This window comes from Plecotus auritus (genome assembly GCF_963455305.1).
Source record: "Plecotus auritus genome assembly, chromosome: 9".
Classification (NCBI taxonomy): Eukaryota; Metazoa; Chordata; class Mammalia; order Chiroptera; family Vespertilionidae; genus Plecotus; species Plecotus auritus.
This window is the reverse complement of record NC_137783.1, coordinates 1,959,794-1,978,363: the sequence shown is the minus strand read 5'-3', so window position 1 is coordinate 1,978,363 and position 18,570 is coordinate 1,959,794. Positions and strand designations below refer to the sequence as shown.

Genomic DNA, 18,570 nt, shown 5'->3' with positions numbered 1-18,570 from the left:
GTCGGCCCCTGAGCGCCAGCATCTCAGGCGGGGCCGGTTCCCGTGGAAACCAGCTCGCTGCTGGCTGGTGTCACCCAGCCCCAGGCTGGGCATCAGCTCAGCCCTCCGCCCCTCCCCCTTTCCGATCCGGTCGGGGCCAGTGGGTGGGGTGGGCATTGTGCCCCTCGGTGCAGCAGCGCAGCTGGCGGGTTTCCATTTGCGTCAGTAGATTCACTGCGGAATGTCTTCCAGTGGCTCAAGAGCCTCCCTTGTCTGCGGCCTGCCCGGAGCCGGGGGGAGCTTTGGTCACGCCCCTCCTGGCTGAGCAGTGCGCGAGGCCTAGCCCTGGGGCTGGAGCTGCGCACGCACCTGAAGTGTGTTCTTCAGACGGAAACCCTGGACGGGAAATGGCCCGAAGGCATCTGATCCCTTTGGATCAGGTCACCCTTCGGGAAGGTGCCCGAGGGCCCGGAGCCTGCCCCTGCGGCCTCCCCAGAAGTGGGTGCTGCCAGGCCTGTGCCCTTTGCCACTTTGTAGGGGAACCACTGAATTTTGTATTATTTTTTTAAATATATATATTTTTAATGATTTCAGAGAGGAAAGGAGAGGGCGAGAGAGAGTAACATCAATGATGAGACAGAATTATTGATCAGCTGCCTCCTGCACGCCCCCTACTGGGGATGGAGCCTGCAACCCGGGCCTGTGCCCTGACCGGGAATCTAACCCTGACCTCCTGGGTCACAGGTCGACGCTCACCCCTGCGCCCCGCGGCCAGGCTTTTGCACCTATCAGCAGGGTGCCATGGGCCCGGGTATTTCTTCAGGAGTGGGTGGCCGTCGGCCCCTGCTCCTTCCAGACGATGGAGGAGCCCAGGTTTGGGGCGTCTGCCCCCGCCTGGCGGGCATTGGCCTGGCTTGGGGGGCCCGGGGTCCTTGGGTTCCAGGAGGGGGCGTGACCCTTGGTAACCTGTGTGTCTCTCGCCCACAGAACTGCCAGACCTTCAGCAGCCTCAGCTGCCTGAGCTCCGGGATGGAGGACCGCGGCCCCCGCAGCCCCTTCGCCCTCCACGTTGGCAGCACCAGGTCCTGGGCCGCCCTGTTCTCGGCCACAGCCACCGGGCCCGGGGGCAGGACCCCTGCCGGGACCCCAGTGCCCGAGCCTCTCGCCCCCTCCTTCGATGACCTGGCCTGCAAGGAGGAGCTGTGCTGGGAGGAGGCCGAGGGCTGTGCCCCCGACGAGGGCTGTGGCCGGCGCGGGGAGCCCGCCCCTGCCTGGCGGGACCGGGTGGCCGAGAGCAGCCCCTGCTCCCTGGATGGAGAGCTGGACATCGAACAAATAGAGAATAACTGAGGCCCGGCCGGGCGGTGGCGCACCGGGATCTGTGGCCTCCCTGCGGCACGGGGCGGGCGCTTGAAGCGGGAGCCCCACTCCTGGGCCTGAGAAAGCGTCCGGGAAGGAGTCGGGTCCCAGGGAGCCCCAGGGAGCGCCCCTTCCTCCCGAGGCGCTCCTGCCCGCAGAACTGCCGGCCCAGTGCGCCCATCCGGCCACGCCGCGCAGCGCAACGGAGCCGGGCCCTCACCAGCACGGCCACGGGCCACAGAACTGCTGTGGGTTTGGGTCTCCCCACCTCTTCCTCGTGGGACACGGGCCCCACGCACCCCAGGCGCCTGCCGGCACTCACATCCCCGCTCTGCCTGCCGCCCTGGCCGGGGTTCGGCCCTTCGGGGCCTGTTGGGGGCTCAGGCCCATCCGGGGGTGTCAGGTCCTTCGAGGCCTCCTGCTCAGGTTCCGTGTGGGGGTCGGCCCCGCAGTCCTTCCCCTCAGTCTTACTCTGTGCCTTGCCTCCGGGCCGCCTCAGGCTGGGAAGGTTCAGGAGGCGCTTCCTTCTGCGGCAGCACCAGACCCGAGCCGCCTTCATTCCGAGTGAGAGGCCCGGGGCCCTTCACGTCTGAACTCTCGGGGCCAGGGAACAACTTGGGGTGCTTGTCAGAGGCCATCTATGTGGGGCAGACATGGGGTGGAAAGACCTGCTTGCCTCCCCCGTGTGTGGCCAGCCTGACCCCGTGGCTCCCGGCCACTTGGGGGCCACTCCACAGGGTTGGCGGGGGCAGCTGTTTCCCGTGCCACCCTGTCACTGGGGGGGGAGGCTTAGTTGATTCCGGGAGCGGAGAGATGGCACCATGGAAGGGCACCCTCTTGAAAATGTCTTCAGAAGGCGGGAGGGTGAGCAGGTGCACACGCCAGGCCTGTGCCCAGGTCAGGGTGCGGTGTCTGCTGGCCGCTCTGGGGACCCTGTGCCCAGGTCAGGGTGCGGTGTCTGCTGGCCGCTCTGGGGCCCTGTGCCCAGGTCAGGGTGAGGGTGTCTGCTGGCCGCTCTGGGGGCCCTGTGCCCAGGTCAGGGTGTGGTGTCTGCTGGCCGCTCCGGGGCCCTGTGCCCAGGTCAGGGTGGGGTGTCTGCTGGCCGCTCTGGGGCCCTGTGCCCAGGTCAGGGTGCGGGTGTCGCTGGCTGCTCTGGGGCCTGGTCGAGGGCCCGCACAGCCCCCTGCGGAATTCCAGGCGCATGCTTGGTGGTGGTGGGCATTCCCTGGGGGCTTTCATCAGGGCGCCCCGTCCACCTCGAGACAGGCCCCGCTGCTCAGCGGTGGGAGCGGAGTGTGTTCATTGCCGCCGCCTTGCCACAGCCCCACCCCAGGCACAGAGCTCGAGGCACACACGCTCCCCCGCCCCCTGCTCCTCCCGCCCTGTCAGCCAGGAGCCTGCCCCGAGACTTCACTCCGCCGCCCCAGCTCGGCCCAGCGGGGCCTTAACGACCTCGGCTCCCTCCGCACGCAGTAGCCATTGGGTGGGCTTATGAGCTGTGGCTCCTCTCCCGAGCGGCAGGAACAGCCAGCCGGTGCGCCCTGCAGTTCCTGGCGGGATCAGGCACGTCCGCGGCACTCAGCTCGCTCTCTGCCGGCAGCCTCCCTCCGCAGTTCACCCAAAAGGCTCTCGCCTTCCCCTGAGGACAGGGCCCACCGAAGCGCTCCATAAACCTTCACTTTTTACATCAAAAGAGGTGGCTCTTTCTACACATCAGCCATAGGGCGCTTGCAGAAGGCCCGGCCGTGGCCGTGGAGATGGTGTTGAGGTCCCCGCTGGAGCATGATGGGCGTGCGGGCACTGGGGGCGGGGGGGGGGGGGGGCCTGGGCGCCAACCAGCTTCGCCCAAGTGGCTCCCACCCAAGGCGCATCCCCTCGGGGCCGTGGAGAGCCAGAGCTGGAGGCTCAAGGTCGAGGAGCACGTTGCGCCCGTCCCCACCAGGCGGGTTGTGGATGGCACCTGTTCTTCGCGGTAATCCGAGGCGGCTGGGCCGCTGTGCGGTGACACCCGACAGCCCCTGCATTTAGAGACCACGTGCTCCGTGTCCTCCGCAGCCCGGGCGGGAGGCACTAGGATTCGGCCCACGGCCTCCAAGGCAGTCCCTCCGGGGAAGGGAAGGAGCGGCCCCGTCTCCCGGTCCACACTGCAGGCGCCCACAGCGAGGGGCGGGGGCTGAGCCGGGACGGGATGGGCGGCGGCCCCAGATGCCTTTACTGGGGCGAAGGAGGGAGCCACGTGGCGGAGGTGTCCCAGGCTGCAGTGCAGGTGACCTCTTCTCAGACCCATCCTCCCCTCCTGCCCTGCGGGTCTGACCACCAGCACGCCCCACCCAGGGCACTGTCGGGAAGAGGCAGCCCCGGCAGGCTGGCCCCCTCCCCCCCTCGGGGCTGTGTTGCCGGCAGCTCCTTGGCCACGCCCACACCGCCCTGTCCCTTCTGCTCAGAGAAGACAGCCTTGGGCCCGTTGTGTATTTGTCTTCTGGTTGGAGAGGGCAGACTTCTAGAAGGTTCTGCCACCCTGCCCGAGAGGCCCGTCTGCTCCAGCCCCCTAGTCCCTCTAGTCTTGGAGGGAGGCTCCCTCTGACCCGTGGGACTGTCCCCGGGGGCCGGGGCAGGCTGGCGGCTCCCCCTGCCTCACAGCCGCTGCCCATGACCTCCTGCTCCGAGGGGAGGGGACACGGAGGACATCCGAGCCAGGAGGGAGGGCGGGGCTGCCGGGCCCTGCAGGACAAGGGCCGGGTCGTGGCTCTGGGCGATGGGTGGGGAGGAGAGGCCCCCTCTCACGTGGCCCCTCACCCCCAGGAGCACCCTCCCCAGCCGCTGGGCTCAGAGGCCCCGGAAGGTGGTGAAATCTGCCTGCCCCCGGGCGCGGGCGGGTGCTGCCGGCCTCACCGTTTACATGCCGCAATCTCTTGCCTTATTCTCGGTGGCCGGGCCCAGGGTCCACAGCACGCACAGCCCCCCGCCACAGAGCTTCTCTGACCACACACACATCTCCATTCTCAGAAAGCCTTACTTTTCAACAAGATTTTTGTAGCAGGAAAGTTTTGTGAATTTGTATGCCGGAGGAAAATGCCAGTAAAGGAGAAGCCACGTGATCAAACCAAACCTAACGTCCGAATGGGTGTCCCTGTGCAGAGAGCGTGTGGCTTCCCACCCGCTGGCGCTGCCCAGGGGCCTCCCTGGCATCGACCCCCCACCGCCCCCTCCCCGGTGGCCCTGGGCCTCTGCCTCTGCTCAGGTTAACGGCGTGCCCTCTGGTCTTGGGGCCGGTCACCTAAGTGATGACCGCTCGGGCTGTGTGCCTGGGGCGTGAGCAGTCCCTGCAGACGCCGGGCTGTGGCGGCCCTGCCTGGCCCGTGGGTGCGGCCCATGGATGACTCTTGCCACAGTCACAGTTGCTCAAACCCCTCCCACTGGCGCCAGCGCAGAAAACCAGGCCTCTTGAAAGAGAGCAAGATGAAAGGAGTCGCAGGCCACAGCGGGGACTGGGAGCCTGACCTTCTAGCACAGTCTCTGGCAAATGGTGGTGTCGGTGTGTGGAGGGTGTCCTGGGGGCTCGGTGACAGAGTGAGCCTGTTTCTGGGGCTGTGGCGTGCTTTCCCGAAACTCCAGGAAGGGTGGCGGCCTGAGCGGGTGGAGTAGGCCAGGCGTGTGCCCAGGTGTGGGGTCTGGCCACCTCCGCCCCCACAGCTGCCCCCCCCCCCCACGGGCCACGCTGCCTTGCACTAGAGCCCTCTAGTCTCAGGAATTCGCTTGTTACTTTTACTGTGTAAATAAAGCTTCCTGGTTTAATATCCAGCCGCAGGAGCTGTCTGGTTTCTGTTGGGCGTGGCTAGCCGGCGGGTCCCCATGGCAGGGGCAGGGCCTGGGCCCTCCGTCCCCTGATTCTCGGGATCCGTCTGTAAAAGGGGGACAGTGGATGTCTCCACACGGTTGGGAGGCTGAATACAGGGGCCTTGGCGAGGACCCCGAGGGGGAGGCGGGCTATGGCCAGGGCCATGGCTGTGGGGGGGCGTCGAGGGCCTTCTAGAGGTGCCATCTGGGTAGCCCCGTGCCCAGGCCGTGCGTACCCGCGCGCGTGTGTGTGTGATAGAGAGGTGGAGGGCTCAGCTCCTCACTCCACCGGGAGCCAGGACCCCCAGGGCAGCAGAGTGGAGACACCCCGTCTGTAACCTCCAAGTCCAGATGGTGGGGGAACCGCCTTTCAGAGCCCCCGAGCATCGGCTCGGGCCCTGATGCACCGAGAGCCAGGCTGCGGGGCGGTTCCTGCATCACTGCTGCCAACCGCCGGGCCCGGTCCAGAGCCCTGTGGGCCACCTGCCACCGGGGTCTCCCAGGAGGTGGCCCGGCCGGCCCCACAGCCCCCGGAGGACAGGGTGGCTCACTGTCCTGCCCGACACCCAGCTGGGCCAAGTTGGTTCCGGCCACGCGGTCCCTGTGCCCGCCCTCCAGGTCGGGGCGTGGCTGACCCCCCGTGGAGAGGCTCTCCTCAGTGCACAACCCGTTTGCCACGCCATCTGCCCACAGGGCTGTGCCTAGGACATGGGAGGTCCTGAGGGGCCTGGGTGTCCCCGTCTGCTAAAGGAAAGGGTTGGGCAGGTGGGGAGTCCCAGGGCCCGGCCCTCTGCTGTTCAGTGATTCAAGTCCCTGCCCCCCAACCTCCCCCCGCGCCCCCCTCGGCAGCCGAAGCCCACGTCGCCACAGGCTGGAGGGTTTATTTCATGGTTAGTGTCCTGCACACAGTGGGCGCGAGTGTACGCAGTTATGGCTCCAGGAGGTGCCCTGCCCGCAGCCGTCCCAGGTTGACAGTCTCGCTCGGCAGCACGCGGGCCTCCTGAGCACGGTCGCCAACCTTTCAGACCTCACGGGCCACCAGGGGCCCGCGGACCACGCTGGCGACCGCTGCTCAAAGGCCCTGGGAGCTGCCCCAGCTTTGGGCTCCACAGGAGAGTCATGGGGACAGGACAGTGGGGGGGGGGGAGGGGGGAGGTGCTGAGCGGCCACTCTGAGTCCAGGTGGGGGCAGGGCGGGGCGGGGCAGTGCCCGGAGGCTGGCTCAGCTGGGGCGGCACTGGCCGAGGGAAGGCTCGGTCCTCCAGGCTCGGTCCTCCCGGCTCGGTCCTCCCGGCTCGGTCCTCCCGGCTCCGTGCCAAAAGGCCAAGAAGGTTGGGTAACGAGGCCGGGACCTGCCTGGGGCCACGTGGAGGAGCGTTTACAGGACCCGGTGCCCCTGGAGAGCACGTGCATTCGGGGCTCCTGTATTCCCGGGGTCCCCCCAGCCCATGCCCGGGGGTTTCTCTTCTCCGGAGGCCTCTCCCACACCCCTGGCTTCACAGGCTGTGCGGGCAGGGAGCAGGCCACCAGGGAGGGGACAAGCTGCAGGAGGCCGGGGAGGGAGAGAGGAAGGGCCGGTCGCCCACACCGTCTGGCTGGGCCCCGCGCCTGCCTGTGGAGGGCGAGGGCAGAACCTGGGGTGGCCTGGGCACTTGGGGGGGGGTGGCAGGAGGCTGGGACCTTCCCAGAAGGCCTGTCACTTGTCCGCGTGCTGCAGCAGTAGGTCCACGGCCTCCGCGAGGTTGTCCACGTACCCGTCAGCCTTCACTTCGGGATGGTGCTCGTCACTGGGCCTGGGGAGGGCAGAGGCCACAGTCAGGCCACACGGGGGTCCAGGTGGCAGCACCGGCCGGGCAAGCTCTCCGGCGGGCGAGAGGCCAGGGCTCGAAGCGGAACAGAACCTCCCCCAGCAAACACCCACCCGGTTCATCGTCACGTCCCTGGCACCTGCCCCGGGATCCCCTCCTGGGCCCCTCCAGGGCCTCAGACCAGGTTTACTGTCCATCAAAGGAACGCAACCCCAAGAGGGCACCAGAAACCTGCCCATAAAAGAAGACGCCTTGTGGCCGCGGCCTGTTTTGCTCAGTGGTTAGAGCGTCGGCCTGCAGACTGACGGGTCCCGGGTTCGATTCCAGTCAGGGCCACATGCCTGGGTTGCAGGCTAGATCCCCAGTAGGGGGCGTGCAGGAGGCAGCCGATCCGTGATTTTCTCTCATCATTGATGTTCCGATCTCTCTCTCCCTCTCCCTTCCTCTTTCTGAAATCAAGAAAAATATATATATTTTTTTAAAAAAAAAAGGCACGTTGTGATGAGATTCTGGCCAGCCCCTCTGCACACGGTACTAGCCGAATGGCATACGTGGCTAATTACGTTTAATTACATGTCATTTCAATTCGAGAATCCATTAAAAGAAAGGATTGCATTAGCAGCCGGCGGTGTTGGCCAACACAGAGGAAATCGTGGACTTTTATGTCTTCATTACACGACGTTGCTCAGGGCTCGGGGAACCGGGTGCGTGGAGGTACTCGCCTGGCCCCGCCCGCCCCGAAGGCCCAGAGCCCCCTCCACGCTGGTCTGTGGCTCGTGGGGCCTCCATCCCGCACACTGTGGGGGCTGAACCACGAAACCCAGCAGAGATGTGCCCCTGGCAGTGGGTGCAGAGCAGAGGGGGCCCGTGGGCACTGTGGGGGCCTGGGGTGCCACTAGCCGGCCGGCCTGGGGTGCAGGCGGAGATCCCTGGCTTGGGGGTGGGTGAGCCACACACGCTGCACCCCCAGGGCGAGGGACAGCTGCGCCTGGCCCCACGCGTGCGCACCGCCCGTGGCGGGGCATCCGACGCATCCACGCCAGATGAGGACACGGACACGGACAGGGCGTGCGGAGCCGGGGCTCCGTCCGGGGCGGCTGGCTTCGTGCTCGTTTTCGCAGCCCTTCCCTCGGCACGTGGGACACGGTCTCCACCCGGGAGCCCCGACGTGCTGGCGACCTCAGCCCGGCCGAGCGGCCCGTGGACAGGCGCCCTCCCCCTGCAGGCTCCGGGTCAGAGGCGGCCGGGAGGTGCTGGCCCTGCAGTGAGCACGGCTCGGTGTTGGTGGAAAAGCCACGAGGAAATGAAAGGAAGGCGCCGTCCACATGGACCCCACGAGGTGCTGAGTGCCACATGGCCTCCCCCACGCGGGGGACACCGGCCTCCTCGTCTGGGCCTCATGGTGGCAGCGCCCAGGCCAGGCCTGAGCAGGGGCCACTCCACCCAGGCCCAGGCCCGGCCGGAGGGACTTCCCGTGGCCCCGGCACCCGCCCGGGCCGCTCTGCCCGGAGGGAGGAACCGGCCTGTTTACCGCAGGTTCCAGCCGGTGGCGCCTCGTCAGCCAGAACCGACCCACAGCGCCAGCTGTTTCCTGCGCGGTTCTCCCTGCCCACTCCCCGCGGGCACCTGGGGCGCTGAGAGCAGAGGCGGCGGCCGAAAATGCGTGAGTGTGCCACCCGCTGCCCAGCGGTGTGCGGCGGTCTCTGGAGACCCCCTCACACTGACCAAGAGGTTCCCTGAGTCCCCAGCCCTGGCTGCAGCCCCTGCCCCAGCCTCTGCCCCATTCACAGGCAGGTGAGGCCAGACACAAAGTGGAGACCCCGGGGGGAGCTGGGCCCACAGAGTGACTCACAAACAGAAGCTGGGACTCGGACTCGCTGAGAAGGTGCCAGCACTCCCCAGGCCAAAGGGAGCGGCACGGGGGGGGGGGGGGGGGGGGGGGGGGCGGGGGCAGCTGCTCCCTCCAATGGGCGAGCGGCCTCTAGGTGGCCCCGCTCCCCACCATTCCCTGCTGTCTGCCTAGTGGCGCCACCCACTGGCTTCCTGCTGCCCCTGCAGCATCTGGATGGGCTGCCCCTCCCTCATTCCCAGGAACAGTGCCTCCCCGGAAGCCGGCCCTGGCGCCTCCCCCAGCCTCACCTCGGGGAGGTGCCCGCTCTGTGCCCCGGGCACCTGTTGACCCCGTGGAGCCCCGTCACTCCACCGCACTGTCCGCTTAACTGTGCTGCCCCCTCCAGGCGGGGCGTTTCCTGAGGTCGGGGCGTCTGTGGCGGCCTCCTGCTCCCAGAGTGTGTGTGGGGGGGGCCGGGGGGGGGGCTGCCCTGCCGGGTGTGCGTGGCCTTCCTGCCATGCAGTCCGCTGGGCCTGGCGGAGGGGGCCGGAGCCCTGGGGTTAAACAGGGCCTCACCGTGTGTGACTTGGGACACTGCCGTGCTGAGCCCCGATTCCCTCACCTGCAAGGGGGTGCGGAGCCTCTCCCGGGGCTGCGGTGGGGAGTCAGACAGCACAGCCGGCACAGGTGTGGCCTAGGAGGAGGGATGGGCGGCAGGTGCTGGGGGCGGGGGCAGGGCACCCTCGAGGGCCACTCTGGCCGGAGGAGAGGACAAGGGCCACGGCTGCCAAACATCTCGGGGACCTTCTCCGCGGGTCCCCTCAGAGCCCCGCCCACCGGCCCGGGGTGGACGCACGGGCGCTCTGGACTCCTCCCAGAGTGGGCCAGCCCCCCAGGCCCTGGGACGCTCTGTCACGACGTCACTCACAGCAGTGACAGTCCCTGAGCCCTCTCCCTCGGGACCTGGTGCAGGGCCCCCCACGGGCAGGGCTGCCGCAGCCCCTGCTGCTGAGGGCGGGAGGCCCCGGAGCCCACGTCTGCCTCCCAAGCAGCTGGGAGCACCTGCTACGCGGCCAGAGCCGCTGGGAGCCAGGGCCCGGGCGGGCGGCCTGCGGGGCCCCTGGCAGCCCGTTCTGGCAAAGGGCGGCCCGCGGGCCCCGCACAGGTGCCGACAGCCGCTCCGAACACATGGGAACACGGTGCGCGCCGCGTGTGCGTTCGGTGGAAACAAGCGGCCTGGCCCCGCGCAGCCGGCTCTGCCCCCAGACCCCGGGCACAGGGCGGGCCTCTCCGCTTCCCCCCGAAATGCCACCCCCCCCTGCTCTGGAGGCCGGGCCCCGCGGGGTCCGGGAGCACCAGGGCCGCCCAGCTGCCCCGGCTGGCAAGCCCGCGCCCTGGGTTCTCGTGAGGAGCCCCGGAAGGGGGAGCGTGCGGGGCGGGGTGACCCTCCCTGTCGCTGAACAGGCCCCTCAGGGAAGGCCCGACGTCCTCGCCACCCTGCGTGGCCCTGGGGGCTGGGCCAGGCGGCCTGGTGGATGGCAGGGTTCCTCTGGCTGGGCACCATGATGGCACCTCCTCAGCTGTCCTGGGGGTGGCACCAGTGTCCCCCCATAGATGACGACCTGGGGCTCAGGACGGGGAAGGGACAGGCCCTGGCCGGGGCAGCCCCGAAGAGGCGGCTCCCGCACAGCTGCCTCCCGCACCCCGAGGCGGAGGCCGAGCGGAGAGCAGAGGGCCCAGGCCGTCTCCTGCGGGCGCTTACCACCTGGGGGTGGGTGGGGGAGGGCTCTCCTCGTCCGTCCCTCCGTCCATGCAGAGGCGGAAACTGAGGCACAGAAGCGAGGGCCTGGAGGAAGCGGCGGGCGTCCGGCCCCTCCCCCTGGTTTGGCTTAGCACCTCATCCATCACAGTCCAGCCAGGGCCACCGGGGAGGGGCCGTCAGCCGGCCCTCGGGGATGCCACCGCCTCGGGGCGCAGGGCCCCACACGGGGCCGCCCGGGACGGGCGAGAAGGAATCTTGTTTCCGTTTCATCTCCACTCGGGAGGCGGGGCTGCTCGGAGCATCACTCCATCGGCTCTGGTCTCCGCAGGCCCGGCCCTTCCTCGGTTCTGGGGAGCCATCAACCGCCCCAACACACAGGCCTGCGGCCTCTAGAAAGCCCCGGGGCAGCCCCCGCGGCCCCGCACTGAAGTGGGGGGTCTGCCCTCAGGTGCATCTCCTCCCGGAGCCTCAGGGGGCGCTGTCCATGTGGCAGAGGCTGCTCCCGGCTCCCACAGAGCGCCCTGGGGTTGGAATGCCCCCTCAGAGGTGGCGGACAGGTCACCGCGACCTCACAGGTGGGAGCGCTGGGACAGGCGTCCTGCTTCCTGCGAGGAGGGGCCGCCCTCGCGGCAGCCGTGACAGCGGGAACACGGTGCTGCCGGCCCTTCCCCTCCGTGAGCACCTGTACGACCTGCCTCTGCTTTGGGTCTAGGAGGCAGGCTCAGCAGGGACCCCCGCCCCCCCGGGGCCCGAGCAGGTGAGTGGGGTGCTGGGCCTTGGACCCGTCCCGTCTCCTGCAGGATGGCCCCCTGCCCTCAGCCAAGCGTCACTGGTGCCTCTGTGGACAGGCCCACTGTTTGGATGCGGGGAGCCCGGGACGGGCGGGCAGGACACCACCCTGCCCTCCTGCAGAGTGCCAATGCCCACGTCACTCCTGGGCCAGGAGGAGTCCTCTCGGCTCCCATGGCGCCTCCTGAGCACCAGGAAGACCTCGCTGGCCCGGAAGGCAAGGCCAAGGCCAGCACCGGCCCCGCCCTCCCCGTGGGGAACAGGGGCCCATACCTACGGTGACCATCATTAACCACGCCCGGCCTTGTAAGACCTCACAGGTGGGCCCGGCCGCGAGGCTCAGCGATTGAGCGCCGACCTATGAACCAGGAGGTCACGGTTCGATTCCCGGTCAGGGCACAGGCCCGGGTGCGGGCTCCATCCCCAGGGTGGGGCGTGCAGGAGGCAGCCGATCCCTGATTCTCTCATCATGGATGTTTCTCTGTCTTTCTCTCCCCCTCCCCCCTTTCCATCTCTGAAATCAATAAAAGAATATATTTTTAAAAGCTCACAGGCATAATGAGGGACGCCAACAGGGACACCTGTGTGGACGTCCCAGCATTCCCCGTGGGCGGGCGCCCGTGGCACCACGACTCCCTGGCAGCCAGTGGCACTGCCCTGCCCAGGCCTCAGCCATGGCTCGCTCCGCAGCCCCAGCCCCGAAATGCTCGCCTGCCCTCACCCACCTCCATTTCCTCTGCACTGGGAGGAGTGGGGGCGGGAGAGGGAGCGGGAGAGAACGCCATGTGATTGGAGGAATGAGCTGTGTACACAATTATGTGGAAAGAATGACGGTGCAAAGCCAGGACGCCGGGGGAGAGAGCTTTCCTGAAAGGACTTGGCCTGCAAACATTAAGGCAAACAACCGGCGTTGGCAGCGGCCGGCTCCCAGCACCGCCAGCCCCCGAGCGGCCAGCACACCGTCGGGCCTGGAATAATGACACATTCACGCCGAGCTGGAGTCGCTGCACAGGGGGCTGCGGATCAGGGAGCTCCTGACCAGGGGGGCTGCATATCCGGGGCGGCGGGGCTGCAGATCAGAGGGGGCTGCAGATCGGGGGGACTGTGGACCAGGGGGAGCTACAGATCAGCGGGGGGAGTTGCAGATGGGAGGCTGTGGACCGGGGGGGCTGCAGATCAGGGCCTGCAGATCGGGGGGGGGGGGCTGCAAATGGGGGGCTGGGAATCAGGGGGGCTGCAGATCAGGGGGCATGGCTCAGTGGTTGAGCACTGACGTATGAACCAGGAAGTCAGGGTTCAATTCCCTCTCAGGGCACGTGCCCTGGTTGCGGGCTCCATCCCCAGTGTGGGGTGTGCAGGAGGCCTCCTGCATGCCCCGCACTGGAGACTGAGCCCGCAAACTGGGTGCGTCCCCTTGACTGGAATGGAACCCGGGACCCTTCCGTCTGCAGGCTGACGCTCCATCCACTGAGCCAAACCAGCCAGGGCGACGAGGATATTTTCAATTCCTCCTCACGTCGGTTGTCTCTGAGGCTTCCCGGTGATTTATGAGGTTGGGGACCAGGGTGTACCCTCCATTTCCTCCCTCTGACCCGCCGTTCCGCTCTGGGGAACTGATTTTAAAGAAATCATCAGACACACGTACAAAAACATGTTTGCGATGCAATCCTAGTACAGCCGGGAGTTGGCAATGTGTGTGCGACGGTGTCTGCCTTAGCTGCAACAAGGGCACGGCGGAAACGTAAGGCGTCACCGGGAGAGGAAGCGGGAGAGGCGTGGGGGGCACTGCTGTCCCGGTGCGGTTCTGTGAGTACGGAACCCTTCCACAAGAGAAAGATCTGTTCACAGACACACCGATGTCTGTCTGGGAGTCTCACCGGGGCCCTGTGTGGAATGGTGGCAGAGTGGAAACACTGTCTCCAGGCCGGGAACCCTTAAACAATGTTACAAAGTGCGTTCCACCCGCCCTGACCCGGGGAAAGAAGAAGGCAGCTCCCTGTGACCCGCAGACACCTGGGGTGCATTAAGGGGGAGAAACTCGATTATTCAGCTTCACAGCCACGGTATGACTCCAGGCACGGAAAAAGGGACGTGTTTATAGTCACACGAGAACCCGGAGGGACAAGGGCAAACGGTCACAGCAACGTGGCGGCATGGAGCGCAGGGACGCACCACCCGTAACCCCTCCACACCGCAGCCAGGGAGACCCGCTCACCCCGGAGGTCCCCCCACACCTGTCTTTGGGCAAAAGCCCACGAGGGGCCATCCCGGCTGAATGAAAGTGGCAGGGGGAAGCTAGAGCCCTGCCTGGGCGGTGTGGCCCAGTGGGTAGAGCATCGGCCTGCAGACGGAGGACCCGGGTTCGACTCTGGCCAAGGGCATGTACCTGAGCTGCAGGCTGTGCGGGAGGCAACCAATCCATGTGTCTCTCTCTCATCGATGCTTCTCTCTCTCTCCTCCCTCCCTCTCTCCTCCCCCCTCTCCCTCTTTCTCTCTCTCTCTCCCCCCCTCCTTTCCACTCTCTCTCTCCCTCTTTCTCTCTCCTCCCCCCTCTCTCCCCTCCCCCCTCTCCTTTCCACTCTCTCTCCCTCTTCCTCTCTCTCTCTCCCCTCCCCCCTCTCTCCCCCCTCTCTCCTCCCTCCTCTCTCCCCCCTCTCTCCTCCCCCCTCTCTCTCCCTCTCTCTCTCTCCCCCCCTCCTCCCTCCCCCCCCTCTCTCCCCTCCCCCCCCTCCTTTCCACTCTCTCTGAAAATAACGGAAAAGGATCCCCTGTAGCCCGGCCGCAGGCGCTGGGACCGCCGGGCTTCGGGCTCGATGGGCCGCACAGCAGGCGCCGAGTGCACCCCCAGGCCCCGTGCCAGGTCCTCGCTCAGGCTCGGCGGCTTGGTCTTCCTTTCGGCGGGACCCCAAAGCCTCGGTGCTCCTCGTGCGACGCCCCAGAGGGATGTTTGTAGACCGCCCCCCTCGGCAATGCTGCAGCCGGGCCTCCCACTTTGGCCCAGGTAGGACATGTCCAGTCTATTTCAATGCGGACAGGCTCGTGCCATAAAACGGAATAACACCCCCCATCGTGCTTACATGAAACCTTAAAAAGTGGGGTGTGGGGGGGTCTGGGGGGAAATACGCCCAAATGCTATTGGATGCTGCTGGTGGATCGCACAGCGGGTTCTCTAGCTGCTCCTTCCAGCCTGTTCATTCTCCCAGTTTCTCCCGGTGACTGTATCTGTAGTATAAAAAGCCAGCGACCGGAACGCGGTAACAACCGGTCGCTATTACGCCCACTGCGGCCAGGAAACCGGCCGATCTGGGGGCAGGGGGTGAGAGGGGCAGCCCGCCAACCTCCTGCGGGCCCTCCTCCCAACTGGCCCCGCCCCCAATGGGCCCCCACCACCCTGATCAGCCCACAGCCCCTCCCCTTGGCCAGCCCCACCCCTGATCACCCCCCCACCCCAATAGGGGGCAGGGCCGGCTGGCCAATCTCCTGCAGCCCCTCCCCCCCCACAGCCCACCCCAGATCGGCCCCCTCACCGCAATCAGGGGCAGGGCTGGCCAGCCAACCGCCTGTGGCCCTTCCCCCCAGCCAGCCCCACCCCCAATGTGCCCCCCCACTCCAAACAGGGGCAGGGCCAGCCGGCCAACCACCCATGGCTCCTCCCCTGGCAGCTGACCCCTGATCAGCCCCCCAAACCCCCCTTTCCCATTGGGGAGGCGGGGCAAGCTGGCCCACTGCCCACAGCCCATTCCCCCAGCTGGCCCGGCCCTGATGGGGCCTCATTGGGGCCAGGCCACCGGACCCCACCCATGCACGAATTCGTGCACTGGGCCTCTAGTTATGTTTATAAAATTAAAAACCAAACAGTTAAACCAAAAAACAAGTCTCTCCTCTCCAGAAACGAACCAGTGACCACAGGGAGTTGTCACAGACTGCCCGCCGCCTGGACCGAGCTCGGTCCTTTAGATCGGGAACGGTGGTCGGGGGCTCTGTGGTCAGGGCTCTGTGGTCGGGGCTCTGTGGCTGGGGGGCTCAGGAAGGGGGGCCACGCCCCGCCCAGGTGCAGGAGCTGCAGCCTTGCCCAGCCCCAGGCCGTCCAGGCCCCTCGGGCGGCAGCACCACGCAGCTCCAACCAAAGATGCTCCTGACCCCATGACCCTTCTGGCCGCGGGTCACGGAGCCGGGATACACACCTGGGCGGGCACCGAAGCGCAGGAAAACCCAGCCCTTCCCAGAAGCCGCCACTCCCCCCTCCACCCCCAGCCTACCCCAGCCTCAAGAAGGAAGCCCTCCAAGACAGACCAAGCCCCGCCCACCGCCCTGCGTGAATTCTCCCGCCCAGGCGACCGGGCCCACATGCGGCATCTCCCGGCGTGGCATCCCTCGCACCCGCGTACCCCCTGGGCGGCCTCAATGGGTGGCCTCCATGTCAGCAGCAGCCCTGGCGAGTGTGGGCCCCAGGGAAGCCAGCCTGGGACCCACGGTGAGGGGGTGCAGGAGAGGGGGTGCCTCGGACCCAGCCAGATGCCGGCGGCAGGCGGGCGGGCAGTGCTGCCAGCGAGCAGTAAAGAACCAAAAAACCGACACCTCCCAACTCCAGGACAGACGGGCGGACACTCGGAGCTCACACCCCTCTTCAGGCGGCTCCGTCTTGGTGGAAATCCCTCCGCTAGGCCCGCCCTCAAGTGTTCTCACCACTCCCCTCTCTTCCCTGCTCTCGTGGGCTCAGACTGCCCGCCACCTGGACCCTGCGGGTCGTCCCTCTTCCAGCTGGGAGCACAGTTACCGCCTCGCAGGGCCCGCCCCGTACCGTCTGCGGGGAAACCGGAGGGACGGTGGGAGGGCAGGGCCACGGCTGCGTCTTTATTTATAACCTCCAGCGTCCAGGCCCCGGAGGGAGAGGTCGAGAGAAAAACGAGTGCCTGGACATTTTCCCAAACATCCTCCCGAGAGCTCCTGGCAGGAGCGGCTTCGCCGGGGCCTGAGGACGTCTCTCTTTCTGTCGGGAGACATCTGCTCCCGCCCACACTCGGACGGCAGAGGAGACACAAACATGTGCCCGGGGCCCAGGGCTCCGCCACCGTGAAAGGGGGTCCCGAGCCGCGCCGTCCCGTGTTCGGCCGGCGGTGCGAGCCGGGCAGCGTGGTGAGTGCCCCCCCGTGGGCCCGGGCACAGTGTGGGCACAGCTCCCCCGGCCCCACCCCAGGGCAGGGAGGAGGGCACCGGTGCGGCCCCGCAGGTGCAGGAGGGGCAGGGCAGCCCCAGGAGCGCCCGTGCCCCCGGGTTTGGCTTTGCCTCTCGTTCAGCATTTTCTCATCGTCCTTCGTCAGCACCTGCTTGTCAGGCTGAGTCCGTGGGGCCGGAACGCAGCCGCGGGGGCAGCGAGTCACGGGCTCTGCTCCGCTGCTGTCCTGTCGTCAGCCGAGTGGGGACGGGCACTGACGCCACCCAGCAAGGGAGGGGCGCTCTCGTGCCTGGAGCCCCGAGGTGCAGCCCCAGAGGCCCCGGGAGGCGGGGCAGCGGCCTCGTTCTCAGCCCCGAGGGCCGGCCGGCGTGGAGGATACTCAGTAATTGCGAGGTTCCTGTGAATGTTAATTACGAGCCTTAATGAGCGCCGCGCCCCTTGAGCTGCGGGTTATATTAGGTTTATAAGTGTAATTACCTTAACGGGCATATGGATTGCAATTACGCTCCAATTAAGCCCGAGCGTACAGCATATTAATCAGCCTCGGCCTCCTCCTGCTCCGGGGCCGGCCCCCTGCAGGCTCCGGGCACCTGCGGGTGGGGAGGGCGCGGGGTGGGGGGCACACGATCTCTGCGGTTCACAGGACGAGGCCACGCATCCCGCCCGGTCTACCAGGCCTGGTGTGGAAAGGAGGGAGGCGGGGGGGGGGGGGGCGGGGGGCGGGAGGCGGGGGGCGGGGGGGCGGGAGGCGGGAGGCGGGGGGCGGGGGGCGGGAGGCGGGGGGGCGGGGGGCGGAAGGCGGGGCGCGGGGGGCGGGAGGCGGGGGGCGGAAGGCGGGGCGCGGGGGGCGGGAGGCGGGAGGCGGGGGGCGGGCAGCGCCCACAGGGCTAAGGCTGGGTCTGTGCGGCGCTGCCCTGTGCGGAGCCCTGAGCCCTCCTCTGACTCTCGCCTGCAGGCAGACCCGCTTCTCCCCTGTCTCCAGCGGGAGGTGGTGAATATTAACCCACTTTCCGGGTGGGGGCTGCAGGGCCAGCGGGGGCAGGGGGCGGCGAGGGGTGCTGGGAACCCCCGGATGCCTCCAAGACGGATGGGGCGGGAGAGGGTCCGTGAGGAAGGCGAGAAGACAGCCCTCGGGGGCCGGGGCGAGGCGGGAGGTGCCGGAGAGGCCGAGGGCTGCTGCCGAGTGCAGACGGCGTCCCCGAGCAGAGGGAGTGGGGAGCCCCCTCGCCAAGGGCACTGGGTGGGCAGGCCCCTCCGAGGGGCACCGGCGGGCGAAGGAAGCGGCTCAGGGGAGGCTGACGCGGGCCGTCCACCTGCTTTAGGTCCAGCAGGCCGACTCCCACGGCCCGAGGCCAGCACCTCGTGTTCCCCAGGCCTCACCGACCGCACCCACAAAAGGCGGCAGGGAGGGGCGAGCGGGGGCGGGCGAGCCTGGGGAGGCCGGGCCACCAGCTCCGGGCCGGCTCTCAGAGGCGGGACCCACAGGGCCAGTCCCCGGGAAAGAGGGAGGGTGCGGGAAAGAGGGAGGGTGCGGGAAAGAGGGAGGGTGCAGGCCTGTGCGTCCTGCCCCGTGTGGCTCCCACCAGGCCGGCCTGTCTGGGACCTGGCAGCGGGGCGCCCTCTAGTGGCCCCAGCGGAGAGCAGGGTGAGGGAAGGGACCGGGCAGCTGCCCCTAAAGGTCTGGAAAGAGGCAGGAAGCCAAGGGCAGAGGTGCAGGGCAGGGAGTGGACAGAGGGGGGTGTGGAGGAGGAGCAGGAGCTGGGCCCGGGGCCCTTGTCCAGAGCGGCGGGTCTGTGGCTGACGCTGACCCTGCCCAGCTGACCCTGCCCAGCTGACCCTGCCCAGCCCTCGCGTCTTCCCCAGCCTCTCCTCCCCAGGCAGAGGGGCGGGACTGGCTCCTGGGCCGGCACAGGGGCCTCTCTCTCCACCTGACCAAGTCCAGAGGCCACAGCCCGGCACCCACGCCCCGCTTAGGCGGCCACAGGTCTACACGTGCACGTGAGTGTGCGGGAGGGTGCGTGCACACGTGT

General features: G+C 67.8%; 2 protein-coding genes across 2 annotated transcripts in view; one reads left to right on the top strand and one right to left on the bottom strand.

The window, feature by feature from the left end:
- Positions 1–3,131, top strand: part of FAM53B (family with sequence similarity 53 member B) — a 74,893-nt gene extending 71,762 nt beyond the window's left edge. Inside the window, exon 5 of the mRNA XM_080641988.1 lies at positions 967–3,131. Coding sequence (XP_080498114.1) covers positions 967–1,329 — 363 coding nt within the window. The 3' untranslated portion in view covers positions 1,330–3,131. The remainder of the gene's footprint in view (positions 1–966) is intronic.
- Positions 3,132–6,037: 2,906 nt separating this feature from the next.
- LHPP (phospholysine phosphohistidine inorganic pyrophosphate phosphatase) overlaps positions 6,038–18,570 on the bottom strand; it is a 43,964-nt gene continuing 31,431 nt past the window's right edge. The window contains exon 7 of the mRNA XM_080640195.1: positions 6,038–6,967. Coding sequence (XP_080496321.1) covers positions 6,871–6,967 — 97 coding nt within the window. The 3' untranslated portion in view covers positions 6,038–6,870. The remainder of the gene's footprint in view (positions 6,968–18,570) is intronic.